The 24,374-nt window shown below is 40.2% G+C and overlaps 1 protein-coding gene across 12 annotated transcripts in view; it reads left to right on the forward strand.

The window, feature by feature from the left end:
- The window catches only part of dtna (dystrobrevin, alpha), a 205,021-nt gene that overhangs the window by 99,158 nt on the left and 81,489 nt on the right, over positions 1-24,374 (forward strand). For all 12 annotated transcript variants that reach the window (XM_063063098.1, XM_063063106.1, XM_063063113.1 and 9 more), the window contains 2 exons: positions 4,382-4,506; positions 15,342-15,425. In XM_063063098.1, coding sequence (XP_062919168.1) covers positions 4,382-4,506; positions 15,342-15,425 — 209 coding nt within the window. The remainder of the gene's footprint in view (positions 1-4,381; positions 4,507-15,341; positions 15,426-24,374) is intronic.

Genomic DNA, 24,374 nt, shown 5'->3' on the forward strand with positions numbered 1-24,374 from the left:
GAATCTTACTTAATTTTCCTTTGCTTTATTTTGCTCTGCCTCGCCTTGATGTGTAAAGCCTTTAACTTGTGATGGCTGGCTGTTCCATTGTTGTGGGCAAGCTGATATTAATCCTATGCCCATCCAATATGCAGATAGTTCAATCAGAAATTTGAAACTGACATCTCAGCTGACTATTCTTTCCCCCTCTTCGGAATATTGCAACAAATTGTAAAACAGCCCCTTGCCCAGTGGCAACCTTGCCTAAACGGTTGGCAAAAAATAAATCAGAGTTCTTTTACAGTGAATAGCTCATTATCAATGGATTGAAATTAGAATTGGTAGAAGTAAAAGTTCATGGAATCTGTTAAAAATTAAGTTGTACATTTTAGTAATATGCTGACATCTTCATATGCCAAGTGGTGTTAAATTAATTCTCTTCTATCCTTGCACTACTGCATAAAACAGAGTTGTCTAATATGTAAAACTGCAGCATATTTAATTTGTGTATTCATAACTCTCTCTGTTTTGATACAGAGAAGCTGGATGCTGTCTCATAACGTGAGACAATCACAACGTGATCTCAGATTGACAAATTATGACTAGTTGTATACTGCAAAGATCAGACTTTTCATCATCGTTTTCACTGATTTTACTGAGGAATCAAATGTTATATTTCCAAACTTGGTGAAGCTACTAAACTAGGTGGGATTGTGAGTAGGGAGCATGATGAAACCTCAAGGGGATACAGACAAACTAATGAAAGAGCAAGGTAATGTGGAAGATTGTGAAGTTATCCACTTTGATACAGCGTACTTTTACAATGGTGGAAGTTTGAGCATTGTTAATGTTCAAAGTAACGTTGGTGTCCATGCACACAGATTACTCAAAACCAACATGCAGATGCAGCAGACGATTAGGAAGGCAAATGATATGCTCCCTTTATCACAAGAAGACTTGACAATGTCTTACTAAAAGTGTCATGGTCTGGTCCGTGAAGTCCGCATTCCAGTCCATGGTCCGCTCCATCGACCCTTGCTCCAGGTTTTCCTGTCTACCCTGTTTCTGTTCCTGTTGAGCACTAATTGAGGCAGCTGATTCTCATTGGGGTTGGCTGCATAAAAACCTCCAGAGACCGGGACATGGCTGCTGGATTGTTCTTGTCCTTACTCCTTGTATCCCTTCCCCTGCCTTCTGTTTTCTCTCCTGAAGCCCTGCCTTGTCTTGCCGGTAACTCTCGCCTCACCTGAAGTTCTTGTCTCGCCTTGCATTGCCTGAAGCCTTGCCTTGTCTTGCTGGTAACTCTTGCCTCGTCTCACCTGAAGTCTTGTCCTGGAGCCACCCTGTACCTAGCTCCCTTCCTGTCCCTTGCCTGCACTGGGTAAGTCAGGCCATCTTGCAGTTACCCTGTGCTTGGTTCTGCCCCTTCCTGTCCCTTGCCTCCGTCAAGTAAGCCAGGCCGTCTTGCCATTACCTACGGTTGGTTCTATCTCTTCCTGTCCCTTGCCTCCGCCGGGTAAGTCAGGCCAGATTGCCGTTACCCTGTGGTGGGTACTGTCTCTTCCTGTCCCTTGCCTCTGTCGGGTAAGTCAGGCCAGATTGCCGTTACCCTGCGGTTGGTTCTGTCCCTTCTTGTCCCTTGCCTCCGTCAGGTAAACCAGGCCAGATTGCCGTTACCCTGCGGTGGGTTCTGTCCCTTCTTGTCCCTTGCCTCCGTCGGGTGAAGATCCACGTCCTGCCCAAGAGGAGCTTCAAGACCCCAAGCCTCTAGTCTCGAGTCTCTGGTCCCTAGCCTCGCCTCAAGTCTCTGGTCCCTAGCCTCGCGTCAAGTCTCTGGTCCCTAGCCTCGCCTCAAGTTTCTAGTCCCAAGCCTCGCCTCAAGTCTCTGGTCCCTAGCCTCGCGTCAAGTCTCTGGTCCTTAGCCTCGCGTCAAGTCTCTGGTCCTTAGCCTCACGTCAAGTCTCTGGTCCCTAGCCTCGCCTCAAGTCTCTGGTCCCAAGCCTCGCCTCAAGTCTCTGGTCCCAAGCCTCACCTCAAGTCTGTGGTCTCTGGCCTCGCCTCAAGTCTCTAGCCTCGCCTCAAGTCTCAAGCCTGAAGACTCCAGCCTCGTCCTTCCTGCCAGCCAAGTCACGTCCTTGCCTAGTTCTGGGGTCCGAGCCAGAGGCAAGACCTAGGTTCCAGGTCCTTGCCCAGTCTCTGGCTCAGAGTCCAAGCCCTGGCTCCTTGCTCTCTTGCCCTGTCCTGTTCCAGGTTCCCGGTTTTCGTGTCCATGTCCTAGCCCTCACCCTGTATCCTAGTCCTGTCCCTAGTACTTCAGTGTCTGTGTCTTGCACTTGGGTCTGTTCCCAGCCACCACCTTATGACAAAAAGTGCATAGGGCTTTTGTGAGACCTCACCAGGTGATAGTGCTCCAGTTTCCTCCCCCATTCCAAAGACCCGGTTAGGGTTAGTGAGTGGGTGCAGCTAAGATTCACTGGACTGGTTTCGGTAATGCTGCTTGCCATATGAGGAGAGATTGAGTGGACTGATCTTGTATTTCCTTGAGTTTAGATGACTGAAAGGAGATGAACTGAAATTTAGAAAATTATCATGAAGCATGATGGGCTGGATGCAGCAAGGATGTTTCCCCTAGCTGAGAAATCTCAAACCAAAGGTCACAGCTTCAGAACAAGGGGCAGGCCATTTAGGAGTGATGCGAGAGTGGTAACTTTGTCGAATTCTTAACTCCAAGTGGATGTGGAGACTATTCTCCTCATGACCGTTGGGTTTCCTCTGGGTGCTCCAGTTTCCTCCCACATTCCAAAGACACGGTTGGTGTTAGTGAGTTAACCGTGTTGGCACTGGAAGCATGTGGGCTGCCCAGCACAATCCTTGCTGATCAGATTCGATTTGACCCTGTTGGATCTCGGTAATTTTTGATCCCCAGGTTCTTTCAGCAGTTCAAGAATGAATGAGAACCTTTGATTCTTCACAGTTATTTATTTAAAGTTTAAATAAAGATACAGAGCATTTGAAACTAAGTGAGGAGCTGAGAAACAAAAGCAAGGAATCAAACAAAGGCAATATTAAAGATGGTGCTTTTGCAAAAAGCTATCACATTTGTAGTCCAGATCATAGAAATTCCTTAGATAAGGAGAAACCAATCAGAAGTCACATTCACAGCGTGTTTGTTATGTGCTAACACTTAGTCAATGAAAAATGAAAATGTGTAAAACCATTATGTAATTGCTGTACTGTTTTCTGCTAGTAAGTGCAGACAGAACACCAGATATTGTGAAAAATACATGAGTTTGTTATAGCAACACACACACAAAATGCTGAGGAACTCAGCAAGCCAGGCAGAATCAATGGAAAAGAGTACAGTCGATGTTTCGGTCTGTAAATGTGCAAAATCAACACAGATACCTAGTGCAGATAATGGACAGCCTTCATAAAATGATCTTGACAATTTCATCCCCCAAAACTTCTTTTTCATTGTAACATGCAAGGTCATTGTCGATAACTTCAAATTCTTTGTAGTTCCTAACTTGTTGAAGTAGTGAAATAGTTTCATTTTCACTCCCGACTCTTTCTGGCATCTCCAAGCCAGAATGCTTGAAACCGCAGTGAGTAGAGCATTTAAGTTATCTTACTGCTTATTTCTTGCCAACTATCAGTAAAACAAATGCACTGTTTTTTGAACGCAAACCCATGCAAGTGACATTATTTAAAAACTGTTTGCTCTAAGTGCGGTGTGGTGTCTAACGGCCACACAAGTGCATGCAACTGATCCTAATTAGAAACTGTTTGGCAACAGTCTCCTGGTCCCAATTAAGTGGTATAGTGTCTCAAATAAAGAAAGGGAATCCTAGCTATTTTTTTCCAATTAGTTGTTGTTCTTTGAATTGTCCTAAATAAGCACCTGCCCTGATTAATTAATTGTATAATTAACCAGAATCCACTCTATTTTGCATCCGTGGCTCTCTTCTGACCCTTTGCATATGAATTCGTCTTGGGGAGAAGATGCTGAAATTTAGCAATATTATTGAGATATACGTGATAGCAGTAGCAAAACTAGCTTGCTTATGCTAAGTAAGTGCTTAGCATAATATGGAGAATTCTTGTGAAGGTCCATTGACACAAAACATTGACCTAGTTTCTCTCTCCACAGATCCTGATCTGCTGAGTAATTCCAGCATTTTGCTTTTGTTACCTTGGGAGAGAAATACATCTAATAAAATACAGTTATAATATGTAGTCTTAGTCATTTAATTATAAGATTATTTGTAGTCAAAATTTTGTAAAGATAGGTAAGGAAAAAATGCGAAATATTGCTCAAAAGTTGCAATATAGAATTATTTATTGTAGAGATATAATACTGTTTTACCAACTTGACACTTCGCCTTTGTATCATTATTCCCAGAAATCCCCTGCAAAGAAGCTAACCAATGCACTTAGCAAGTCCTTAAGCTGTGCTACCAGTCGTGAGCCTTTGCATCCAATGTATCCTGACCAGCCTGAAAAACCACTAAATCTGGCCCACATTGTGTGAGTATATATTAAACTTTTGCCACCGAATTTCCAGTGGTCTATTTTATGTCTTTTGGGTTATTCTTCATTATCTTATGAATCTTTCTGCTAAGTATTCTGCACTGTAAATCTTGGACATAGCACCTATGAGCAGTTTCCTTATTTCCTTTCTCTAGAAACCTGTGGTGAAAATTGGCCTTGCTTTCTGATATTGTTTGGTATCATCTAAATAATGAGTTGCTTTCTATAATTTAATGAATATTTGCAATGTGTTTTTAGTTTTACATGAAAAAGGTGAATATGGGAACACAGGAAATTGGAACAGGCTATTCAAGCTGGCCCAGATCTCATGGCTGATCGCTCCAGGCCTCAACTCCTCTTCAGTCTCTCATTACCTGTTAATTCCTTGATCTTTCAAATTTTTACCTTCCACCACCTTTGGGAACAGAGGATTTCAGAGATGTTTTTCCCTCTGATAGAGAAGAAGACTGTGCATCTCAGTTTTAAATGACTGCCTTCTTGTTTTGTTTCTTTTTCCCCTTGTTTGTGACCTTTCCATGAGCACTTACCCTGTCAAACCCACTTAGAAACTCATACATTTGAATACGACCACCCTCATTCTTCTCAACTCCAAGGAATTCAGATCCAAAGTGTCTGGCCCCCTGTCAGGATAACCCTCTCATCTCCTTCAGACTACTTCCAATGCTACTATAATCCCTTCTAGGGAAGGGAACCAAAACTGTGCACTATATTCTAGATGTGGCACACCAACAGCCTATGCAACAAAATCTCCCTGTTAATAAATTCCACCCCAGTTCAAAAAGACCAACTTACCATTTGCCTGATTAATTATTTGTTGGACCTATACTATTTCTTAATTTTTTGGTACTCATAATTGCAACCCAGTTATATAATCACAACATCATCATCACAGCATACACTATTTGTATCATTAACAAACTTGTTCCTTCTGCAGGTTATTAATGCAAGCGGTAAATAATTGAGAGCCTTGGGTATTCCACTAGTGACATCTCTCCAGCTTTTTATTTCAATACTTCGTTTCCTGTCCATGCTAAAATGCTTCCTCCTATATTTTAGACTCTTAATTTATGTATCAGCCTCTTATGTGTAATGCATCTAGAGGCTCCCTTCTATTGACTCTCACTGTTGTATCCTCAAAGAATTCAAGTAGATTTACCAAACACGCTTTACCTTTCATAAAACCATATTGACCAGATTTAATGGTATTCAGCTTTCCGAAATGATGAGTTGCTTACTTCCTCCTTGATAATTGACTGTCATCTTACGGTAATAGATGTTAAACTAACTCGCCTGTAGGTCCTCCCTTCTGTCTTCCTCCCTTTTCCACTTGATCTGCATATACTTCCTTTAAAACTCTGGGGTGCTAGCTTTTGGTCCCAGCTACTTATCTGCTTTTAGCTTGGTGAGTTTCTCTTATCCATTATCACTGGTAACTGGGAGACTTTTACGTGTTGAAATTAGTCCATCTGTTATCTTTAAGATATTTGCATTGTGGCTACAATCTCCAAGGGATCTTAAACCACAAGATATTTTATTAATCCTTCCTCATCACTAATGACCAAATTTAAAATAGCCTTTTCCCAGGTAGGTTCTGTAATATACTTCCTAAAAAAAATCCACAAATTTTACTTCTATAATAAACTTGCCTCTTTGGCTCCTCCGATCAATATGTAGATTAAAATTTCCCATGACAATTCCTTTAAACATCTCATGGATATTTTCCCATTTATGCTTCACCCTGAGAAGATACATTTGAGGGACTATAGACTATCCTTACTTGTATTTCCCGTCCTCTACTATTCACAATTTCAACCTAAACTGATTCCACTGAGCGGAAGTGAGAGCCAATTTAATCATTTGTACAAATATATTTTCTTGGAAATTGGGGCACAAGTGCTTCTACCATTTTATGCCTCAAAGTCAATCTAACTAAGTTTCTTAACATGGACTACACCATCATATGATCACACTAGAGAATTAATACAAAATTTAAATGTGTGATAGTGATGCAATGTACTGCATATAACAAGTCTGCATTTACTGAGCTGCTTAAAAAAAAGATCTGCGACAGTTGAAATTGTTAGAAATTAGGATTTTTAAGCTAAAACACAAACATTTTATCCATGTTTTTTTGGATCCTTGAAGAATTTTGAAGGTGGTTGTTTTTGATTTTTCCCATAGAGCTAATTTCTGATTGCTTTTGGGATAATTTTGCTCTGTTGAACTGTGTAATATTTAAAGGAATAAGTCTTAAGATTTCCAATGGACAGTTCTTTCATTGCCATTTTAATGTAGATGGAGGAACAGCAGATGAGAGTGGGGGGAGGAGAATGAAACTTAAGACAGCATGCTCTTCAACTACATTCTCTTCTTTTCCATCATTTCCACCCTCAGCTTCCACTCTAGATGATAACTTAGAAGTTGCAGAGATCCTGTGAATATGTTAGTTAGAATTTCTTGGGAAGAAGAGAAATTAATCATTAACAGTTAGCACTAAGTGATGTGAGGAGTATTTGGAGCAGGTCGGCTTCTCCAACAGGCTTCATTCTAATGAAGTAAATGGAGTTGAGTTGTGGAGACAAGTAAAGCCAACAACCATTAGTTTTGTACATAAGCAGCACATGACCAAAGACCAATTTTTTTTCCCTGATTTTAAAAGAAATGGTTCAGCATACGTGGCACAGAAACACCCATGAAGACGTGTGGTCCTATCAAATCTACCTATCAGCTCATAGTTGTAGATACCATGGCCTTATCCAACATTTATGTTACCTGGTGAACTGAGGCAGTTCTCAGTCTTCGACCAAATCAGCCGAGATATCATACGGACATGCCTCAGCAGCTAACTGACATATTTATCAGATTTGTGGATCTTACGATTAGGTACCTCTGTGTTAACGATCAAATTTATATTTACATGGCAATCCAGGGAGTTTTAAATGGTAAGCTTTATACTAAATGGGTTTCAACATAATGTGAAATAACATCTATAAATAGTGGTTTAGATTGAAAATAGTTACTGTGAGACTTTATTTCTAGTTTTATCATGACAAGCTTATTTGAATGCATTTAAGTTTTGCCAGCATGTGTATGATCTATTTCACTAGTTTTATTTCTTTATACTCCTTGTAGAAGGTGGAAGGAACATTCTGTATTTTTCTGACTGCATGCAATAAATGATTTTTTTAAAACATCTCCCTCATTATGCTGTGTACGATGATCTCCTCTTTAAGCAAGGTAGATTGCCTTAGGTAGTGGAATCCAATAATGCGCTAATGCAATCAACAACAGGTTACTTATATCGAGTCATTCTCATGTCATGATAATAAACAGATAAGTTTTGTGTGAGTTTGGTCTGCGTTAAAGGATGAGGGTTAATGGTGCATCACAATCATGTTCATTTTCCAGCGCAAAATGCTTGAGCATTCTTGATCATTTGATATGTGGTTTTGCCATATAAACAAAATGCTTCAGAATAAAACAGAAAATACACTTTAATATTTTGACTACTTAGAGCATCATAGAACATTCTGCAGATTAAATCACAACTAAATTATGGGAATCTAATTCTTGCTACATTTGTAAGAAAATAGTATTTATCCTTGAATTATGTATTGTTTTTAAAAATGAATGGCATGTCCTACAGTTAATTACTTGAGTTTTTATAATGTGTTTTGCTTTTGCTGCTGCGCAGAAATGAATGTGGGTAAGCATTTTTAAAAATATTATTAAGTACTTTAAGTCATCATTAACTAACCACGTGGTAACCAACCGTAGTATAGGTTAAAGAAATTACTAATAAAACTCGAGCAAAAGTGGTGGAACATTGATCATTTATTAAATCCTACATTGTTTACATTCTTGTGGGGCTGGCTTCCAGTTTCCCAATCACACGCCATCTCATCTTCGCTATGGATGCCCAGACTCTTTCCACATCCGTACCCCATTAGGAAGATCTTGGAGCCGTCTGCTTCCTTTGGCCACAAGGTGATTAAATTGACAAGTTCCGCTCTTGCAGGAAGCAGCACCGATATCATTGTGAGTGAGGCAGAGAAAGAGTTGGGCAGTGTTAACAGCAAAGGTTTGGAACAAGCACTGTTCCATGTGAAAAAGTAAAAGACAAGTGTAGTTGGGGTTCATGTGAGTGTCCAAAGTTAAATCTTTGTTTTGTAGGAAGTGAGAGGAATCGAGACGTAAGCTGTTCTGGGTAACTTCATTTCCCCTCCACAAGCGCTCTCATATGCCCAGCTAATTTGCAAGTGTCCTTGCTCTGTCTGCACTGATCAACTTGTGCTCCTGGTTGCATACCATTTCAACTTCCCTTCCCACTCCCACCACAAATATCACCCTTCACCAATGTTACTCTTCTCCATTTGACCTGGGGAGTCTACAACCCAATCGTAAGAACACACTTTTGAACTTCTAGTAACCCTTTCCTCTGTGTTCCCCCTTCACTCTCTCTTCTGATTCAATTAGGACCTTTCATCTTTTCTCTGTGCTTCGCTCCAGTCCGCACCAGCCACTTTTTTGCTCCCTTTCATCCACCTATTACCCACACACTTTTCCCAAAAATTCTCATATCCCCACCCTCATCAACCCTCTCTTACCTAGTTCCACTTATCTTCCTTACTAACCAAAATCCAGCATTTGCACCTATTATGCCTCCAATTATCATCACTTGCTTCAGATTCAGATTAGATAATTGTCATATAGAGTACACAGGGTACAATGAAATTCCTTTCTTACTTCTACCTTCAACCTTCCCTAATTGCAATTGATTGTTTCTGCACTTTCATTTCTTTGTCTTGTTTCCAAGTAAGATCCCCTCCTTTGTCTCCCAAATCCACCCGGCTCCATCTCCCCATCATCAAGAATTGTCTCGACCCAAAACATTAACCATTGCCTTCCTTCCACAAATCCTGCCTGACCTGCTGAGTTGTTGAAGCAGACTGGTTTTGCATTAGGCATTTTGTGTTCTTCAATGTTTCTGCCAGCATTTTTCCCCTTTTTAATTCCCAAGGAAATAAATGTCTTCTAAAGTTATTGTGATTGGACAATAGAACAGGAATAGAACAGGAAAAAGCCCTTTAGCCCATGATGCGTATGCTGAGCATAGTAACAAATTAAATGAAACCTCTTCTATATGCATGTGATCCATGTTCCTCTATCCCTCTATATCCATGTGCCTCTCTCAAAAGCCTCTTAACCATCAATATCCTATCTGCTTCTACCCCTATGCCTGGCAGTCCGTTCCAGGCACCTGCCACACTCTGTGTGGAAGTAAAACAAACACTTGCCCTTCACAGCTCTTTTAAACTTCCCCTCTCACCTTTATATGCATAACCTCTGGCATTTGACCTTTCTACCCTGGGGAGAAAGATTCTGACTATTTATCCCATCTCTGCCTCATAATTTTGTGAACTTCTGTCTGGTCTCCTCTGGCCTGCAGTGCCCAAAGAAAACAACACAAGTTTGTCCATCCTCATACCTTTCATTCAGGCAACTTTCTGGTAAATTATTTCTGTACTCTTTCCAAAGCCTCCACATCCTTCCTGTAATGGGACAACCAGAGTTACACACAATATTTCAAATACAACATCAGCGAAGTTTTATGTAGCCGCAAAGTGATTTCCACAAGTCAGTTTTTCAATAATATGCACAAGTACAGTGAGATATTGGTACGCTGAAAGACTAACTTGCAGCAGCATTAAGGGCATGTAGAATCAGACAAGACACAGAAGTTGTGAAACAAAAATTGTACATAAATAATGCAAAAAAAAGTTGCAAAAGAAGGCACAAGTACAAAAAAGAAGCACGATTAGAGGCAAGTCCATGGACTTTTATAATCAATGCCCAAGCTAATGAAGCCAAGCTTGCCATACATTAAATTTACTATCCTCTCCACTAACACAGCCACTTTCAGAAAACAATGGACTTCAACCCCATGATCCCTCTGTGCATCAATAGTCCTAACATAAACCTTATATTTTCCTTTTATATTTGACCTTCCAAAGTGTAATGTGTCATATTTGCTTGGATTAAACTTCATTTTTTGCCTATATCTTCCAATAAGATGTCAGAGTGTTTGATCGCAGCAGCTTCTATAGCAACCAAAGGTGTTATTGTCCTTTTTAAACATTTTTTACAAGATCCTGATGGACATTAACGGGTCTACCCCATTAGTGAGTTACTTGTTGGTGGAGAAATTGAAGGAGATGGACTTGGTGCAGTTTGTGCTCTTTGCCTGTGTCACAGAGGCATCAGAGGAGTCGATACAGGAAGGAAGTGTGCAGTCTAACAGATAGCAATTGTCTTAGTCACATTTCTTGTGATTGTAAGACCCTGTTGAAGATTGTTAAAATGGAATGCTGCAAGTCCAAATCACTGATTTATTGGCGGACAGCGGGGAGCTGCGTGGTCTCGGTCGTAGGGAGGCCTCAAGCCACGCTGTCACCTATTTACAGCTGCCCAAGACAGAGGTGTCAAAATTAGTGCACTACAACAGAGGCGACATGTCGTGGTGTCCAAGCTGGAGTCGGTGCTGCCCCCGGTGTTCGCTTTGCAGAAAACAGGCTATATTGTGTTCAACTACAGACTCCTGCAACATTTATGGGCTCAGGGTCTGGAATATATTTTTTCCTGTAACTGTATTTCACTGGCATTTTATATGTGCCTTGTGTTGTGTGTGACTGATGGTACTGTGTTTTGCACCTTGGCCCTGGAGTAACACTGCTTCATTTGGCTGTATTCATATATGGCTGACTGAAGCTTAAACTTGAAATTGAAGAGCTGATGCTTTGAACCTGTTATACCCTTTCAGAATCTTCTTCACTGTCTGCAACTCCACCAATCTTTGTATCATCTGCAGACTTCCTAACCTATACAGCCATATTTTTTATCCAAGTCATTTATGCACTCAGTGGCCACTTTACTAGCTACACCTGTACACCTGCTCATTAATGCAAATATCCAAGCCAATTATGTGGCAGCAACACAATGCAAAAAGCTTGCCAACATGGTTCTGTTGTTCAGACCAAATATTAGAATGGGGAAGAAATGTGATCTTAGTGACTTTGACTGTGGTTTAATTGGTGGTGCCATATGGGGTGGTTTGAGTATTTCAGAAACTGCTAATCTCCTGGGATTTTCACATACAACAGTCCCTAGAGTTTACAGAGGATGGTGCGGAAAAACAAAAGAAAATCCAGTGAGTGGTAGTTCTGTGCGTGAAAGCACCTTGTTAATGAAAGAGATCAGAGGAGTGTGACCAGACTGGTTCAAGCCAACAGGAAGGTGACATGAACTCAAATACAATGATGTTACAACATTGGTGTGCAGAAGGGCACATCATGTTGAACCTCTGCTACAACAGCAGAAACCCACACCAGGTTCCACTCCTGTACCTAATAAAGTAGCCACTGAATGTATATATCACAGACAATAGAAGTACCTGCACTGACCCCAACTGAACACCACTGGCACTGGACCCTCAACCAGAATATCACCCTTCCACAACCACCATCTATGGTCAAGCCAATTCTGAATCAAAACCATCAAGTTACCATGGATCACTTGCATCCTTATCATCTTGATCAGACTACTATGGAGTACCTTGTCAAATACCTTAAAATTTATAAAATTGCTTTGGAGGCAGTCATAATACACGTAAGAACATGAGAAATAAGAACAGGAGTAAGTCGGTTGACCCTTCAAACTTGCTCCTTCAATAAGTGAGATGATGGCATTTCTGATCTTTGGTCTTAATCCCACAGTCTTGTCCAGTGTCCACAAACTTTTAGTCCCTTATGTTTCGGTGTTGAATATACTTCATTTCAGAGCATTTGGATAATTTCATTGATTCACAGTCTTCTGAAAGAAGAAATTTTACTCCACCTTAAATAACCATCCTTTCACCTTGGAACTCAAAAGTTACAGCGGGACATTGATAGGATGCAAAACTGGGCAGAGAAGTGGCAGATGGAGTTCAATCCAGATAAGTGTGAAGTGGTTCATTTTGGTAGGTCAAATATGATGGCAGAATATAGTATTAATGGTAAGACTCTTGGCAGTGTGGAGGATCAGAGGGATCTTGCGGTCCGAGTCCATAGGATGCTCAAAGCAGCTGCGCAGGTTGGCTCTGTGGTTAAGAAGGCATACGATGTATTGGTCTTCATCAATCGTTGAATTGAATTTAGGAGCCGAGAGGTAATGTTGCAGCTATATAGGACCCTGGTCAGATCCCACTTGGAGTACTGTGCTCAATTCTGGTCGCCTCACTACAGGAAGGATGTGGAAACCATAGAAAGGGTGCAGAGGATATTTACAAGGATGTTGCCTGGATTGGTGAGCATGCCTTATGAAGACAGGTTGAGTGAACTCGGCCTTTTCTCCTTGGAGTGACGGAGGATGAGAGGTGACCTGATAGGGGTGTATAAGATGATGAGAGGCATTGATCGTGTGGATAGTCAGAGGCTTTTTCCCAGGGCTGAAATGCTTGCCACAAGAAGACACAGGTTTATGGTGCTGGGGAGTTGGTACAGAGGAGATGTCAGGGGTAAGTTTTTTACTCAGAGAGTGGTGAGTGCGTGGAATGGGCTGCCGGCAACGGTGATGGAGGCGGAAACGATAGGGTCTTTTAGGAGACATTTAGATAGGTACATGGAGCTGAGTAAAATAGAGGGCTATAGGTAAGCCTGGTAATTTCCAAGGTAGGGACATGTTCAGCACAACTTTGTGGGCTGAAGGGCCTGTATTGTGCTGTAGGTTTTCTCTGTTCTATGTTCTAACTCTGTGGCTCTTCCTTGGAGAAACATCTTCAAAGTACACCCTGTCATGCCCTTTTAGATTGTTGTTTCTTTAATTTTTCTCAGCTCCAGAAAATTATTGCCTAGTCTGTTTAAATTTTTCTCATAAGGCAATGTTGGGGCTGGCCACTCCTGTTGGTATTGCCCCCTGAGGTTTGCTTGGTGGATGAACAAGCTAAACCAGGGCAACTTACCATAAATCTGCAATCATGCCACTCAGGGATGTGGACTATATATTTTTTTCTTAGTGACTATGTTTTTCTGAAATTGTAACCTTATATGTCACTTGTGCAGTGTGCTGTTGGTAATATGTTTTGCACCTCTCCCCCGGAGGAATTTATCTATATTCATGTCAGGTTGAATGATCATTAAACTTGAACTTAATTTCCTGATGCTTGCTGCACAGGCACATCGACAATGTAAGGACAACCAAATGTTTTTAGCACTTGATGGTCTCCCACTGTTAATTTTTTGAAACTGTTCTTACTAAATCGGATAACACCACCACATTAAATTCCGTTGATTATAATTTTGTCCGCACCCTTCCCTGTCTGTATTACTGTGCAAAACTTTTGTCCTCTTCATAAGCAGCTTGGTATCTTCAGCAAAACTGGTCACCATTGATCTAAATCACTAATATAGATTGTAAATGGTTGAGGCTCTGGCACTGACTCCCTCGGTACCAGACTTGTTACGGATTGACAGCTGAAGATTACCCATTTATCCATATCCTTTGCTTCCTATCAGTTGGCCATTCCTTTATCCATTCCAATACACTAGAAGGACCATTTATGTAGCATCTCATGATTTTCATATGGTATTTTATTGGAGGTCTTTTTGTGTTTCAAATAACTTGCATTATTGGTTCCCTCTTAAACACTAGGCTGAAATGTCCTAAAAGAACTCCAATAAATTTTTCAATTCACTTTTGCTATGCATGATCATATTATCATTTTCTAAATAGCCTGTTACTCCTTTCTTAATAACGGATGTCAATGGTTTTGCACTGACAGATATTTGCTATCTAGACTGAAATTCCCAATGAACTCTACTGAAATGTAGAAGAAAAATGAAGAACACGAGGTGTTTTGGGGAATATATTTATTTTTCTATTGAGTGTATAGTGAGAACTAACATTAGAAAAGACTTCAAAGGATTGAAGAAGGTTTACCGGAATGGTACTGTATTACTAGTGATGCACGAGTGTAATGTAGAGACAGAGATGCTGGGATCATTCTTCTCAAAACCAAAGAAGGTTGGGGGGTGGTCGTTGATTGAGTTAATCAAAGGCTTTTATATTATCACTAAGAAAATAAAATATTTAGCTGATATAAGCAGGATGACAAGTCGGGAAATGATTAATTGACAGAGAACAGGAGTTTAAGGAGATTGGCAAAATCAAAGAGGGAAGAAGGATTTTTTTTACACTACCTGAAAAGCCTGAGAGAAGCTGAACCAATAATAAGTCTCAAAAAAAAATGAGGCAAATACTTGAGGGTTTAAAGCTTACGCAGCTACCTGGATAAAAAAGGGATATATGAACTAATTGTATGTTATAGTTTGAAGAACTGGTATAAGCAAGATGCCAGAATTATCTTCTTCTGTGCTGAGACATTATAATTTTAGATAGTTCCTTAAAATAATTGCAAATAGTAGCATATGAACACTCAGTAAAGTTCTTTTGTCTAATACATTAAAGATATCAAGCCAGTTAAATAATAGAAAAAAAAACTTTATGAAAACTGGATACTCATTCAGTAGCATTTACAGACTATATTTTTAATAAAATTTTTATTCTTCAGAGGTACTTATTGAAATCAATTATAAATCTTCAAAACTTTACTGAGTTTTCAGAGTAGGAAATTATTAATAACAATTTGCAATACTAAACTAGTTTCGTTTTTAATTTCATTTTGCCTTCTAAAGATTGTATTTGGTGAGAGTATAATTAAGATATATTTTAGGTTCAGCTTATTATAACAATAAACTATGTTTTTTATGCCATAGGCCTTCAAGACCTCCTCCTAACATGAATGACACAATGTTCTCTCATTCAGTTATAACCTCAGGAAGCCCCAGCCCAAACAAGAGGTAGGTCAGTCAATTCTGTGGAACTTTAAAAGGTAAGAACAAAGTAGAAAGTTAAAAATGTTGAATGTTAAGGCATGTATTGTTTGTCTTTATAATAAACACAGCAGCATTACACCTAATTGAAAATGTTGCATTTTAGTTATATTCTTTAAATAGTTGCAGTCAAGCAGCAACATAAATGGTCACTTAACTTTTCAGAGTAGAACTGATGTTTTTTGTTAAATAGTAGCAAAATTTTGGGGTAGGAAATGTAGGACATAAATGATGTCCTAGAATAACAAAAAAACAAAGTTTTTCACGCTCTAAAGAGACAAAAATAGTACTTGATCATAAGCAGCCATTTTGAATATGATTGAATACTTGCAAAGGTACTATTTTTGTCATTTGGGATCAGAAATAAGTGAGTATTGCAAGAGAATGATATTATTTTGCAAATTACTGAACTTTAAGTTGAAGATTGCATGGAAATTGACTTAATTAAATGAATTTGACATAAGTCATTTTAAAGAGTATATAATTTCAAGTTGAAGGAACTGTTAAACTCTTAATACTTTTCCAGCACTCTGCCTGATGCAAAGACCAACATTCTTACTATCTTTATCTAACTGCAATCATGGGCACAAAAGAATGCCTCATCAAATAAGTGTTTAAGTAGTTCCCACCTTTACATTTTTACAAAAATTTCCCTTTTCCAAAATGCAAGTTCAGCTGTCGTGTTGCCTACGACATTGTATTAGTTACTTCCTTAATCCAATTACATTATTTGATCATAAGCAGTCACTAGCTGCCACTTTGAATATGATGTTCCATGTGTGATGAAGTTTATCTTGTGTACCTCTTGGAATTTGAATTCTTTAGGATAGTTTGGGAAGATCATTTGTGCTAATAGTTTATTGTACTAAGCTTTTTCCATCTTGCCCTCTAATGCATGACATTTTTTTTTACTACTTTTACATAAATAAAACTTAAGATCATAGACAGTAAAGCCTGGATAGATTGAATGTGGAGACAATGTTTCGATCAGTAGGTTTGACTAGAATATGAGGGCACAGCCCCAGACTAAAGAAGTGTCCCTATAAAACCAAGATGAGTCTTCAACCAAACAATATTGAATCTGTGGTCTGTGTTGCTGCAGTGGACAGTGTAGGCCAATTTACTGGGCGTATTTAAGGCAGAAATTGATATGTTCTTGATTGGTAAGGGAGTTGAGGCAGGAGAATGGGATTGGGAAAAATTCCACCACGATTGAATGGCAGAGCTGATGAGATGGGGCAAATGCTTTCATTCTGCTCTAATTTCTTCTGGTCTTTGTTTCCATTTAAGTTTTAGGTGTTTTGAGGTAACAGTGGATTTGCAAACTCTCACGCAAATGAGGTGGTTTGTGGATAGTTTGTAAAGTGATGTGTTCCTTGTGCTGCTTATACTGTGTACTCCCAGTGCATGACCTTGAGGTTTTCAAGACCATCCCAAATGCTTCTCCGTTTTAAGCAGTCATATTCCAAAAGCTTCTCCATTTTATGCAATCATATTCCAAAGGCTTCCAGAACCCACCTTCCCAATCTCCAGCTATCTGCTTCTCTGAAACAGCCTTTTAGGCATCTCTTTGCCTTTGACATCTACAAATCCAGCTGACACCATTATAATCAAGAATTCTTTCCTTTGACCCTTCCAGCTCCATCGCCTTTTAACACAGTTTACAGACTACCTCATTTTACCAATATTTTTGTCACATCTCCAGACTCTGGCTTTAATTCACAATCTATTCAATTCTTAAAAGTTTCATTGCATTACAAAATTAAGGTAGTCATCTTTTATCATATTCTTAGTTATGGATCTTTTTGTTACACTGTTGAAGATTATAGATCTTACAAGGGACACACTGCAGTTAGATTATTAGAAACTCAACATAAATTGAAAAGTGACTTTGAACTCTGAACTTTAAATGAAGGGGAGGGAGGGAACGTCAACTCAGACCATGAGAGGCCTGTGTCAGGCATTTTCATGCCTTACAAGGCGCAGATTGGAAGTCTGTGTGAGGCGCCACTCCTTGCACAGACACTAGAGCAATGTGTGATTAAGTGCCTTGCTCAAGGACACAAACACGCTGCCACAGCTGAGGCTCAAACTAGCGACCTTCAGATCACTAGATGAACGCCTTAACCACTTGGCCACGTGCCCAACACAATGAAACATGGCCAATAAGGGTAGAATGTAATAGATGCCACAAAACCTGACCATCTACAATTACTCCAGATTTGCTTGAGTTGTCAAATTGAATAAATGTTTTATGTTTCAACTGGAGTCAGAACACATTTTAATAATTTTTAGTCTGAATTAACATTGATTAATGCATTTGGTTTTCCATTTTGTGTCATATATTTGAATGAAAATTTTATTTAACACATTTAAATTTCCAATAATAACTATAAATTTCAAAAGATGTTTTTTGAATAGATGTACATTGAACATTTGAAACTGTTTATTGAGAATGTGCTGTCAGACTCGCAAGCCAAAGAAAATTATAATCATTCAAAGTTCAAAAGTTCAAAATACATTTATTATCAAAGTATGTGTACTCTATGTACATTTGAGATTTGTCTCCTTACAGACAGCCACAAAACAAAGAAACCCAATAGAACCCATTTAAAAAAAACACCCAATGTGCAAAGAAAAAAAGAACAAATCATGGAAACAATAAAAAGTAAGCAAATAACATTCAGAATTAAGATTCACGAAAGTAAGTTCACAGCCACAAAGCCAGTCACAGCCAATCCAGGAGCCCGTTAGTTGCAGGATGCCTCAGTTCAGTGCAAAAGTGAGGAAGCCTCGCCAAGCAGTAAGCTGAACACTGGCTTATCCTTTGCTCCCGGCCCTGACATCCTGACCTTTCCAATCTGGCCCAGTACTTAAACTGGCCGAACGTCAGCTCGTTCCTCACTCTGGGCCCTGGGACCTGGGCCCTGCCACCCCTCGGATGTGCCTCACCTCTGATCTGCCACTTTGAATCGGCTACAAGTCTGCTCCGGTAAAGGCCACACATTGGCTCGTTCCTCGCCCTTGGGGCTGGGCCCCACCACCTCAATTCAGCCCACGTGTGCCATGCCACAACCATCCTGCACCTTTGAAACTCCAGTTCACACCACAAAAATCCCAGGTCATACAGGCAGTTCAAAAGCTCAACTCCAAAAGGAAAGTTACTGGCTGGTGATTACAGTGATCGTTTTTCAGAAAATGTGTGATTAATAAAATAGTTTGTAGCTTTGCTTGCTGCCAGTAAGTCGTCGCTGTGTTTCACCAGCACCATCTTAAACCGGACTATTAAAAATGATCTTGCTACATATTTTATTACTAGTTGGCATTTCAACCATCTGTACCAATGATTAATATTTATTTTCTTTATTGCTTATACATTTCAGATACATAGGACATGTGTATTTTAACTGTTACTTGTTAGTTGGGGAGTTTGGTAGTCCCAATTGTTTCTGTGTCACAAGCTTATTGTGTCCTTCCCGGTTTATTGCACAAATTCTAGTAAGCCAAATTGTCGTTTTTAAAAATAAAAACATAGATAATACTTGTGTGTAATATTTGAATAAAAATGTGCATGCAACATGATCAACTCAATCAAAAATTTGTATGGAAGTCAAAAGAAACCTCAGCACAAAGGAATTCATGTTTTCAGGCTTCTAATTTATTTCCTGCTAAATCTCTTTTTATGTTTGGAAAATGTTATCTCTCCATCTCTCCATGGCACACTCCTTCTGTGTCCAATTATTTGATCTTGGTGGCAAGGGAAATATTGCTTCTTTTGATCTAGAAATGTGTTTCCAAGTATCTGTATAACTTTTTAAGATCTTAATTCTTGTGGGCATTCCACACTGTTAATAAAATCACAGTGCTATTTTGTACACGTAATCCTGACAACCAAAACAAATGCATCAAACCTTGTTTAATATGATAAAGCATTAGTTCTTAGATAAGAGAAAATTTTATCTCAATTCTAAAACAAATGTAGTATTTTTGGTTCAGACATAATTCACAAAATTATTGCCCAGTATCATTTCCTTAATAAAGCATTCCCCTGACAGAGTGTCAGAAATGTTTTGTTTCGGAGATTAACAGTATGAAACCAATTTTTTTCAAAAAAAAAGTAGCATCAATCTATTTTCAGTGGGTTCCAGTGAATTGAGACATATCAGGACCAGTATATTTTGTCCCATTTAAATGGCTGTCCTAATTAGCCAAAGTTTCATGGAAGTAGTTAAAAAGGTATAAAAATGATAAACTACTGTTTAACTCAGTAACAAATTATGAGGTGCCCAGGGAGAAGTAGCACCTCAGGTGGAAGGGCTTGTCATGACCATTCTAGGGCGGCTCACTCACCTTTGGTCTCCATCAGACACCCACTTCTCACATCTGGCTCCAAGTAGCTGTTGGCATGTGACAGCAGTCACACCATGGTACACCGCTTTGAGAGGCTGCTAAACCAGGTAAGGGTGGCCAGCGGGCTTCATACCCCAGTGAAATAGGGACGTGCTTGTCTCAGCATGAAAAGTCAGCTCCGGCGGACTGGCAATTTGAGATCAGCAGCGAGTTCCAACAGAAAAGAAGGCAGTTCTGCAACACTTCGTGAATGGCAAAAGGCACAATAAGCCACAGAAGAAGACATGGTTATCTACTGCAACCAAGGAAGACCCCAGTTGTGACAACTACTCATACCACTGGACCTGGACTTCCGTAGTTGAGAGATGGAACTGTCCCACTTCAAAGGCTTTTCCAGTTTAAAAACTCTCCCACACAGGTTTTGCTGTCATTGTTGGATGCAATGGAAAACCAAGACATTGTCCTATTCCTTAGATTGACTATTGTTACGTACCCCGTAACTGGGTTGCCAAACCAGCAGAAATGGATCACTCAGTTGGAGTCTGGATTACTAGAACTAAGAAAGTTTTATTAAAGAAACAAGCAACACAGTGCTCTAATCAAAAGGATAATAAATGCAACAGTTCAGCAATGATAAACATACATGTACACAGAATTAAGTTAACAGGATCAATCAAGCTCTATCGTTGTCTAGGGGTAAATGACCAGTTTCAAAGTGACGCGAAGTTCAGTTCAATTTAGTTCAGTTCAGTTCGCAGTAATCGCTGCCGTGGCGATGGACAGTGGGGGGAAGGAGAGAGAGAGCAAAACAAATGAATATTCAAGGCTTCCACACAGACCTTCGCAGTCAGCTTTCGGGCGAGTCCTTTGTGATGTCATCTGAGGTCACCGACCGTGATCCCTCCGTTTCCAGATACGATCGTTTCTCTGCGGTGAACCTGGCACCCAGGCAAGGGTGGACACACACCAGGTTCCCGCCGATCGTGCCTTTCCACCCTGTGCGTCTATGGCCCGGTACTTCCCACCGACTTGTGAGAGACGCACCGCTTCCAGGGTCTCGTTACCTCGGGTGTCGTGTGTGTGTCCTGCCTTAGCGAACCTGTCCCTTTTTATCCCCCTGCTGGGGTATCGCCTGTCCATCACTTCAAACAGTTCAGGGTTCAAAGGGGGAGCCGATCTTGACAGCTCTCCTTCCTTCATTAACATCTCCAAATGCTGCTCCATTGTTTTCCTTATCTCTCTCTCTCCTGAAGACAGGTGGCAGACCAACTGCTGATTCCACTGGTGCCAGCACAGGACAGCTACGTCTTAATCTATGTGTATTCTTGTCACACTATAAATTAACAAAATTAGCACAGACACCTAGTTACAAAGGTATAAAAAAGACAAACTACTGTTTAACTGAGCAACAAATTATATATTTAAATGAAATACAGAACAAATTAGAACACTATCAATGCTCCTAACAGTAGTATAAACAGTATTAGTTCCTAATAGTTATCGACCGAGGAATTTATCCAGTGTACGCTACTGTGTTTTTTTGATTGCCTGTAAGTGAACAAAATCAGTGTAGACACCTATGCAGATCATGGACTGCCTTCATACAATACTTTTGACGAACGTATCCTCCAAATTTTCATTTTCATTGTAACATTCAAGATGATTGTCAATACCTTCAAATTTTTAGTGGTTCCTACTTGAAGTAGTGAACGCTCCCAGCCTTTTCTGGCATCTCCAAGCCTGAATGCTTGAAACTGTAGTGAGCAAAACAAAGAGAATCCTGGCTATTTTCTCAATTAGTTTTTCTAAGAGTTGTCTGAAATATAAAATAGCTGTTAGAGTTGAATTACACTGTCGCTACTGATCACAAGCCATTCAGCCCATAGTCCATGCTGCTGTCTGCAGGTTAGTCTAGTCAGCTTCATTCCCCACCTGTATCCTCAGAGCCCAGTGTTTATTTCACTCAGAAGCCTTTCTAATTCTCTGATACTAGGAACTAATGGGAAAATTCACAGGATCACGAGAGGCTGCAGAGTGTTGTAGGCTCGGTCAGCTCCATCACTGACACAACCCTCCCCACTATTGAAGGCTTCTTCAAGAGGTAGTGCCTTGAGAAGGCAGCATCTGTCTTTGAAGACCCTCACCATTCGTGACATGCCCTCTTCTCATTACTACCGTCAGGGAGAAGGCAGAGGAGGCTGAAGGGTAACACTCAATCATTTGGGAACAGCTTCTTCCCTTCCACTGTCAGATTTCTAAACAAGCCATGGACACATTATTCCTTTTTTTTGCACTATTTACTTATTTTGTCATTTATAGTAATTTTCTATCTTTTCACTGTACTGCCGCAAAACAACAAGCTTCACATATTATATAAAACTCGTGAATCTGATTCTGCTTCTGAAAAATATACAAATGTGATAATTACCATCCATTGAAGTCACAGGTTTGCTGGATTTTTTAAAAATTAGTGTGCTACCCTATTTTTGTTAATGTCCGATTATTTCATGAATAAGGGCTTTGTTGTGTATTTTAGAGGTATTTTATACTCTTTGTTGAGATGTTGGTCTGGATTTTGCAGGAGGAATGACAGAACAAATGTGATCACTGTAACTATGGAAGGAATAGAGAGCAGATTATGAGAGGCCTGGGTGATATCATAGTGGTTAGCACAATGCTTTACTGCACCAGTGAACTGTATACTTTATACTTTATTGTCGCCAAACAATTGATACTAGAACATACAATCATCACAGCGATATTTGGTTCTGTGCTTCCCGCTCCCTGGATTACAAATCGATAGTAAATATTAAAAATTTAAATTATAAATCATAAATAGAAAATGGAAAGTAAGCTAGTACAAAAAAAAACCGAGAGGCAGGTCCGGATATTTGGAGGGTACGGCCCAGATCCGGGTCAGGATCCGTTCAGCAGTCTTATCACAGTTGGAAAGAAGCTGTTCCCAAATCTGGCCGTACGAGTCTTCAGGCTCATGAGCCTTCTCCCGGAGGGAAGAGGGGACGAAAAGTGTGTTGGCTGGGTGGGTCGTGTCCTTGATTATCCTGCAGTACTGCTCCGACAGCGTGCGGTGTAAAGTGAGTCCAAGGACGGAAGATTGGTTTGTGTGGTGTGCTGCTCCGTGTTCATGATCTTCTGCAGCTTCTTCCAGTCTTGGACAGCACAACTTCCATACCAGGTTGTGATGCACCCCAGAAGAATGCTTTCTACAGTGCATCTATAAAAATTAGTGAGGGTTTTAGAGGACAGGCCAAATTTCTTTGGTTTTCTCAGGAAGTAAAGACACTGGTGGGCCTTCTTGGCAGTGGACTGTATTTGGTTGGACCAAGTCAGGTCATTTGTGATGCTGACCCCGAGGAACTTAAAGCTTTTGACCTGTTCCACTTGCGCACCACCAATGGAGAATGGACGTGAAAGCACAGAGGAACATCTGGAGAAATTTCTGAAATGCTCGTTCGCTGCTGTCGTTACTGTGTGGTCGGGAATCTTTCAGAGGGTAGGCCTCAAAATCCCCGGCTTTGCCTGCTGTTGGCGACCGAGGTTGAGGTCGAATCGTTCGTCAGAGATGGTGCTCAGTAGTCGGTGTCGGAGAGCTGGTCAGAGCTCGGTTTTCAGATGACTCAGAGTCGGACTGTGGTCGGCATGGCAGGGAGAGTTTTTCTTCCTTCTCCCGTCTGCGTGAGATGTGGGACGTTTGAGAGACTTTGCACTTTTACTGTGCTCATGGACTTCTTCATCAAGTTATGGTATTGTTGCACTGTTGTAACTATATGTTATAATTATGTGGTTTTGTCAGTTTTTTCAGTCTTGGTCTGTCCTGTGTTTTGTGATATCACACCGGAGGAAATATTATATCATTTCTTCATGCATGCATTACTAAATTACAATAAAAGAGGACTACGTGTCTTCATAATCTAAATTGGGTCATGTGGTCTGCTACTCCTTCTGAAGTCAACAACCAATTCCTTCTTCTTGCTGACGTTGAGGGATAGGTTATTGTCTTCACACTGTGCCACCAGGTTCTTAATTTCCTCTCTGTACTCAAACTGGGTTCAATTCCAGCCACTGTCTGTAAGGAGTTTCTACGTTCTCCTCATGACAGTGCAGGTTTCTTCTGGATATGCCAGTTTCATCCCACAAATCAAAGACATACCGATTGGTAGGTTAATTAGCCATGATTAAACTGAGGGATTGCTAGGAGGTGTGGCTCAAAGAGTCAGAAGGGCCTATTCAGTGCTATAGCTCAAATAAATGAATAAATAAAACGTGAATTCAGGTAATTGCTGTCTGAATTAACTTTAAAGTGTAGGGAGAAGTACAGATACTGCTGTTTACTATGAGCTTTGTACAGGAGATAACCTTATTCAATGATGACTGTCTAAAGCTTACCCAGACCCCTCCAGAGTGATCAATATGTGTGGAAATCATCAGGGGGTATTTTTAGCTTTTTGAACCATCTCCCTGTCCATTTATAGTTCAAACCAGTAAGAATTCAATTTCATTATTAGTTCAAAATGATACGGAAAATACAAGTTTGAAACCTGGTTT

The sequence above is a fragment of the Mobula hypostoma genome, chromosome 1 (assembly GCF_963921235.1).
Source record: "Mobula hypostoma chromosome 1, sMobHyp1.1, whole genome shotgun sequence".
Classification (NCBI taxonomy): domain Eukaryota; kingdom Metazoa; phylum Chordata; class Chondrichthyes; order Myliobatiformes; family Myliobatidae; genus Mobula; species Mobula hypostoma.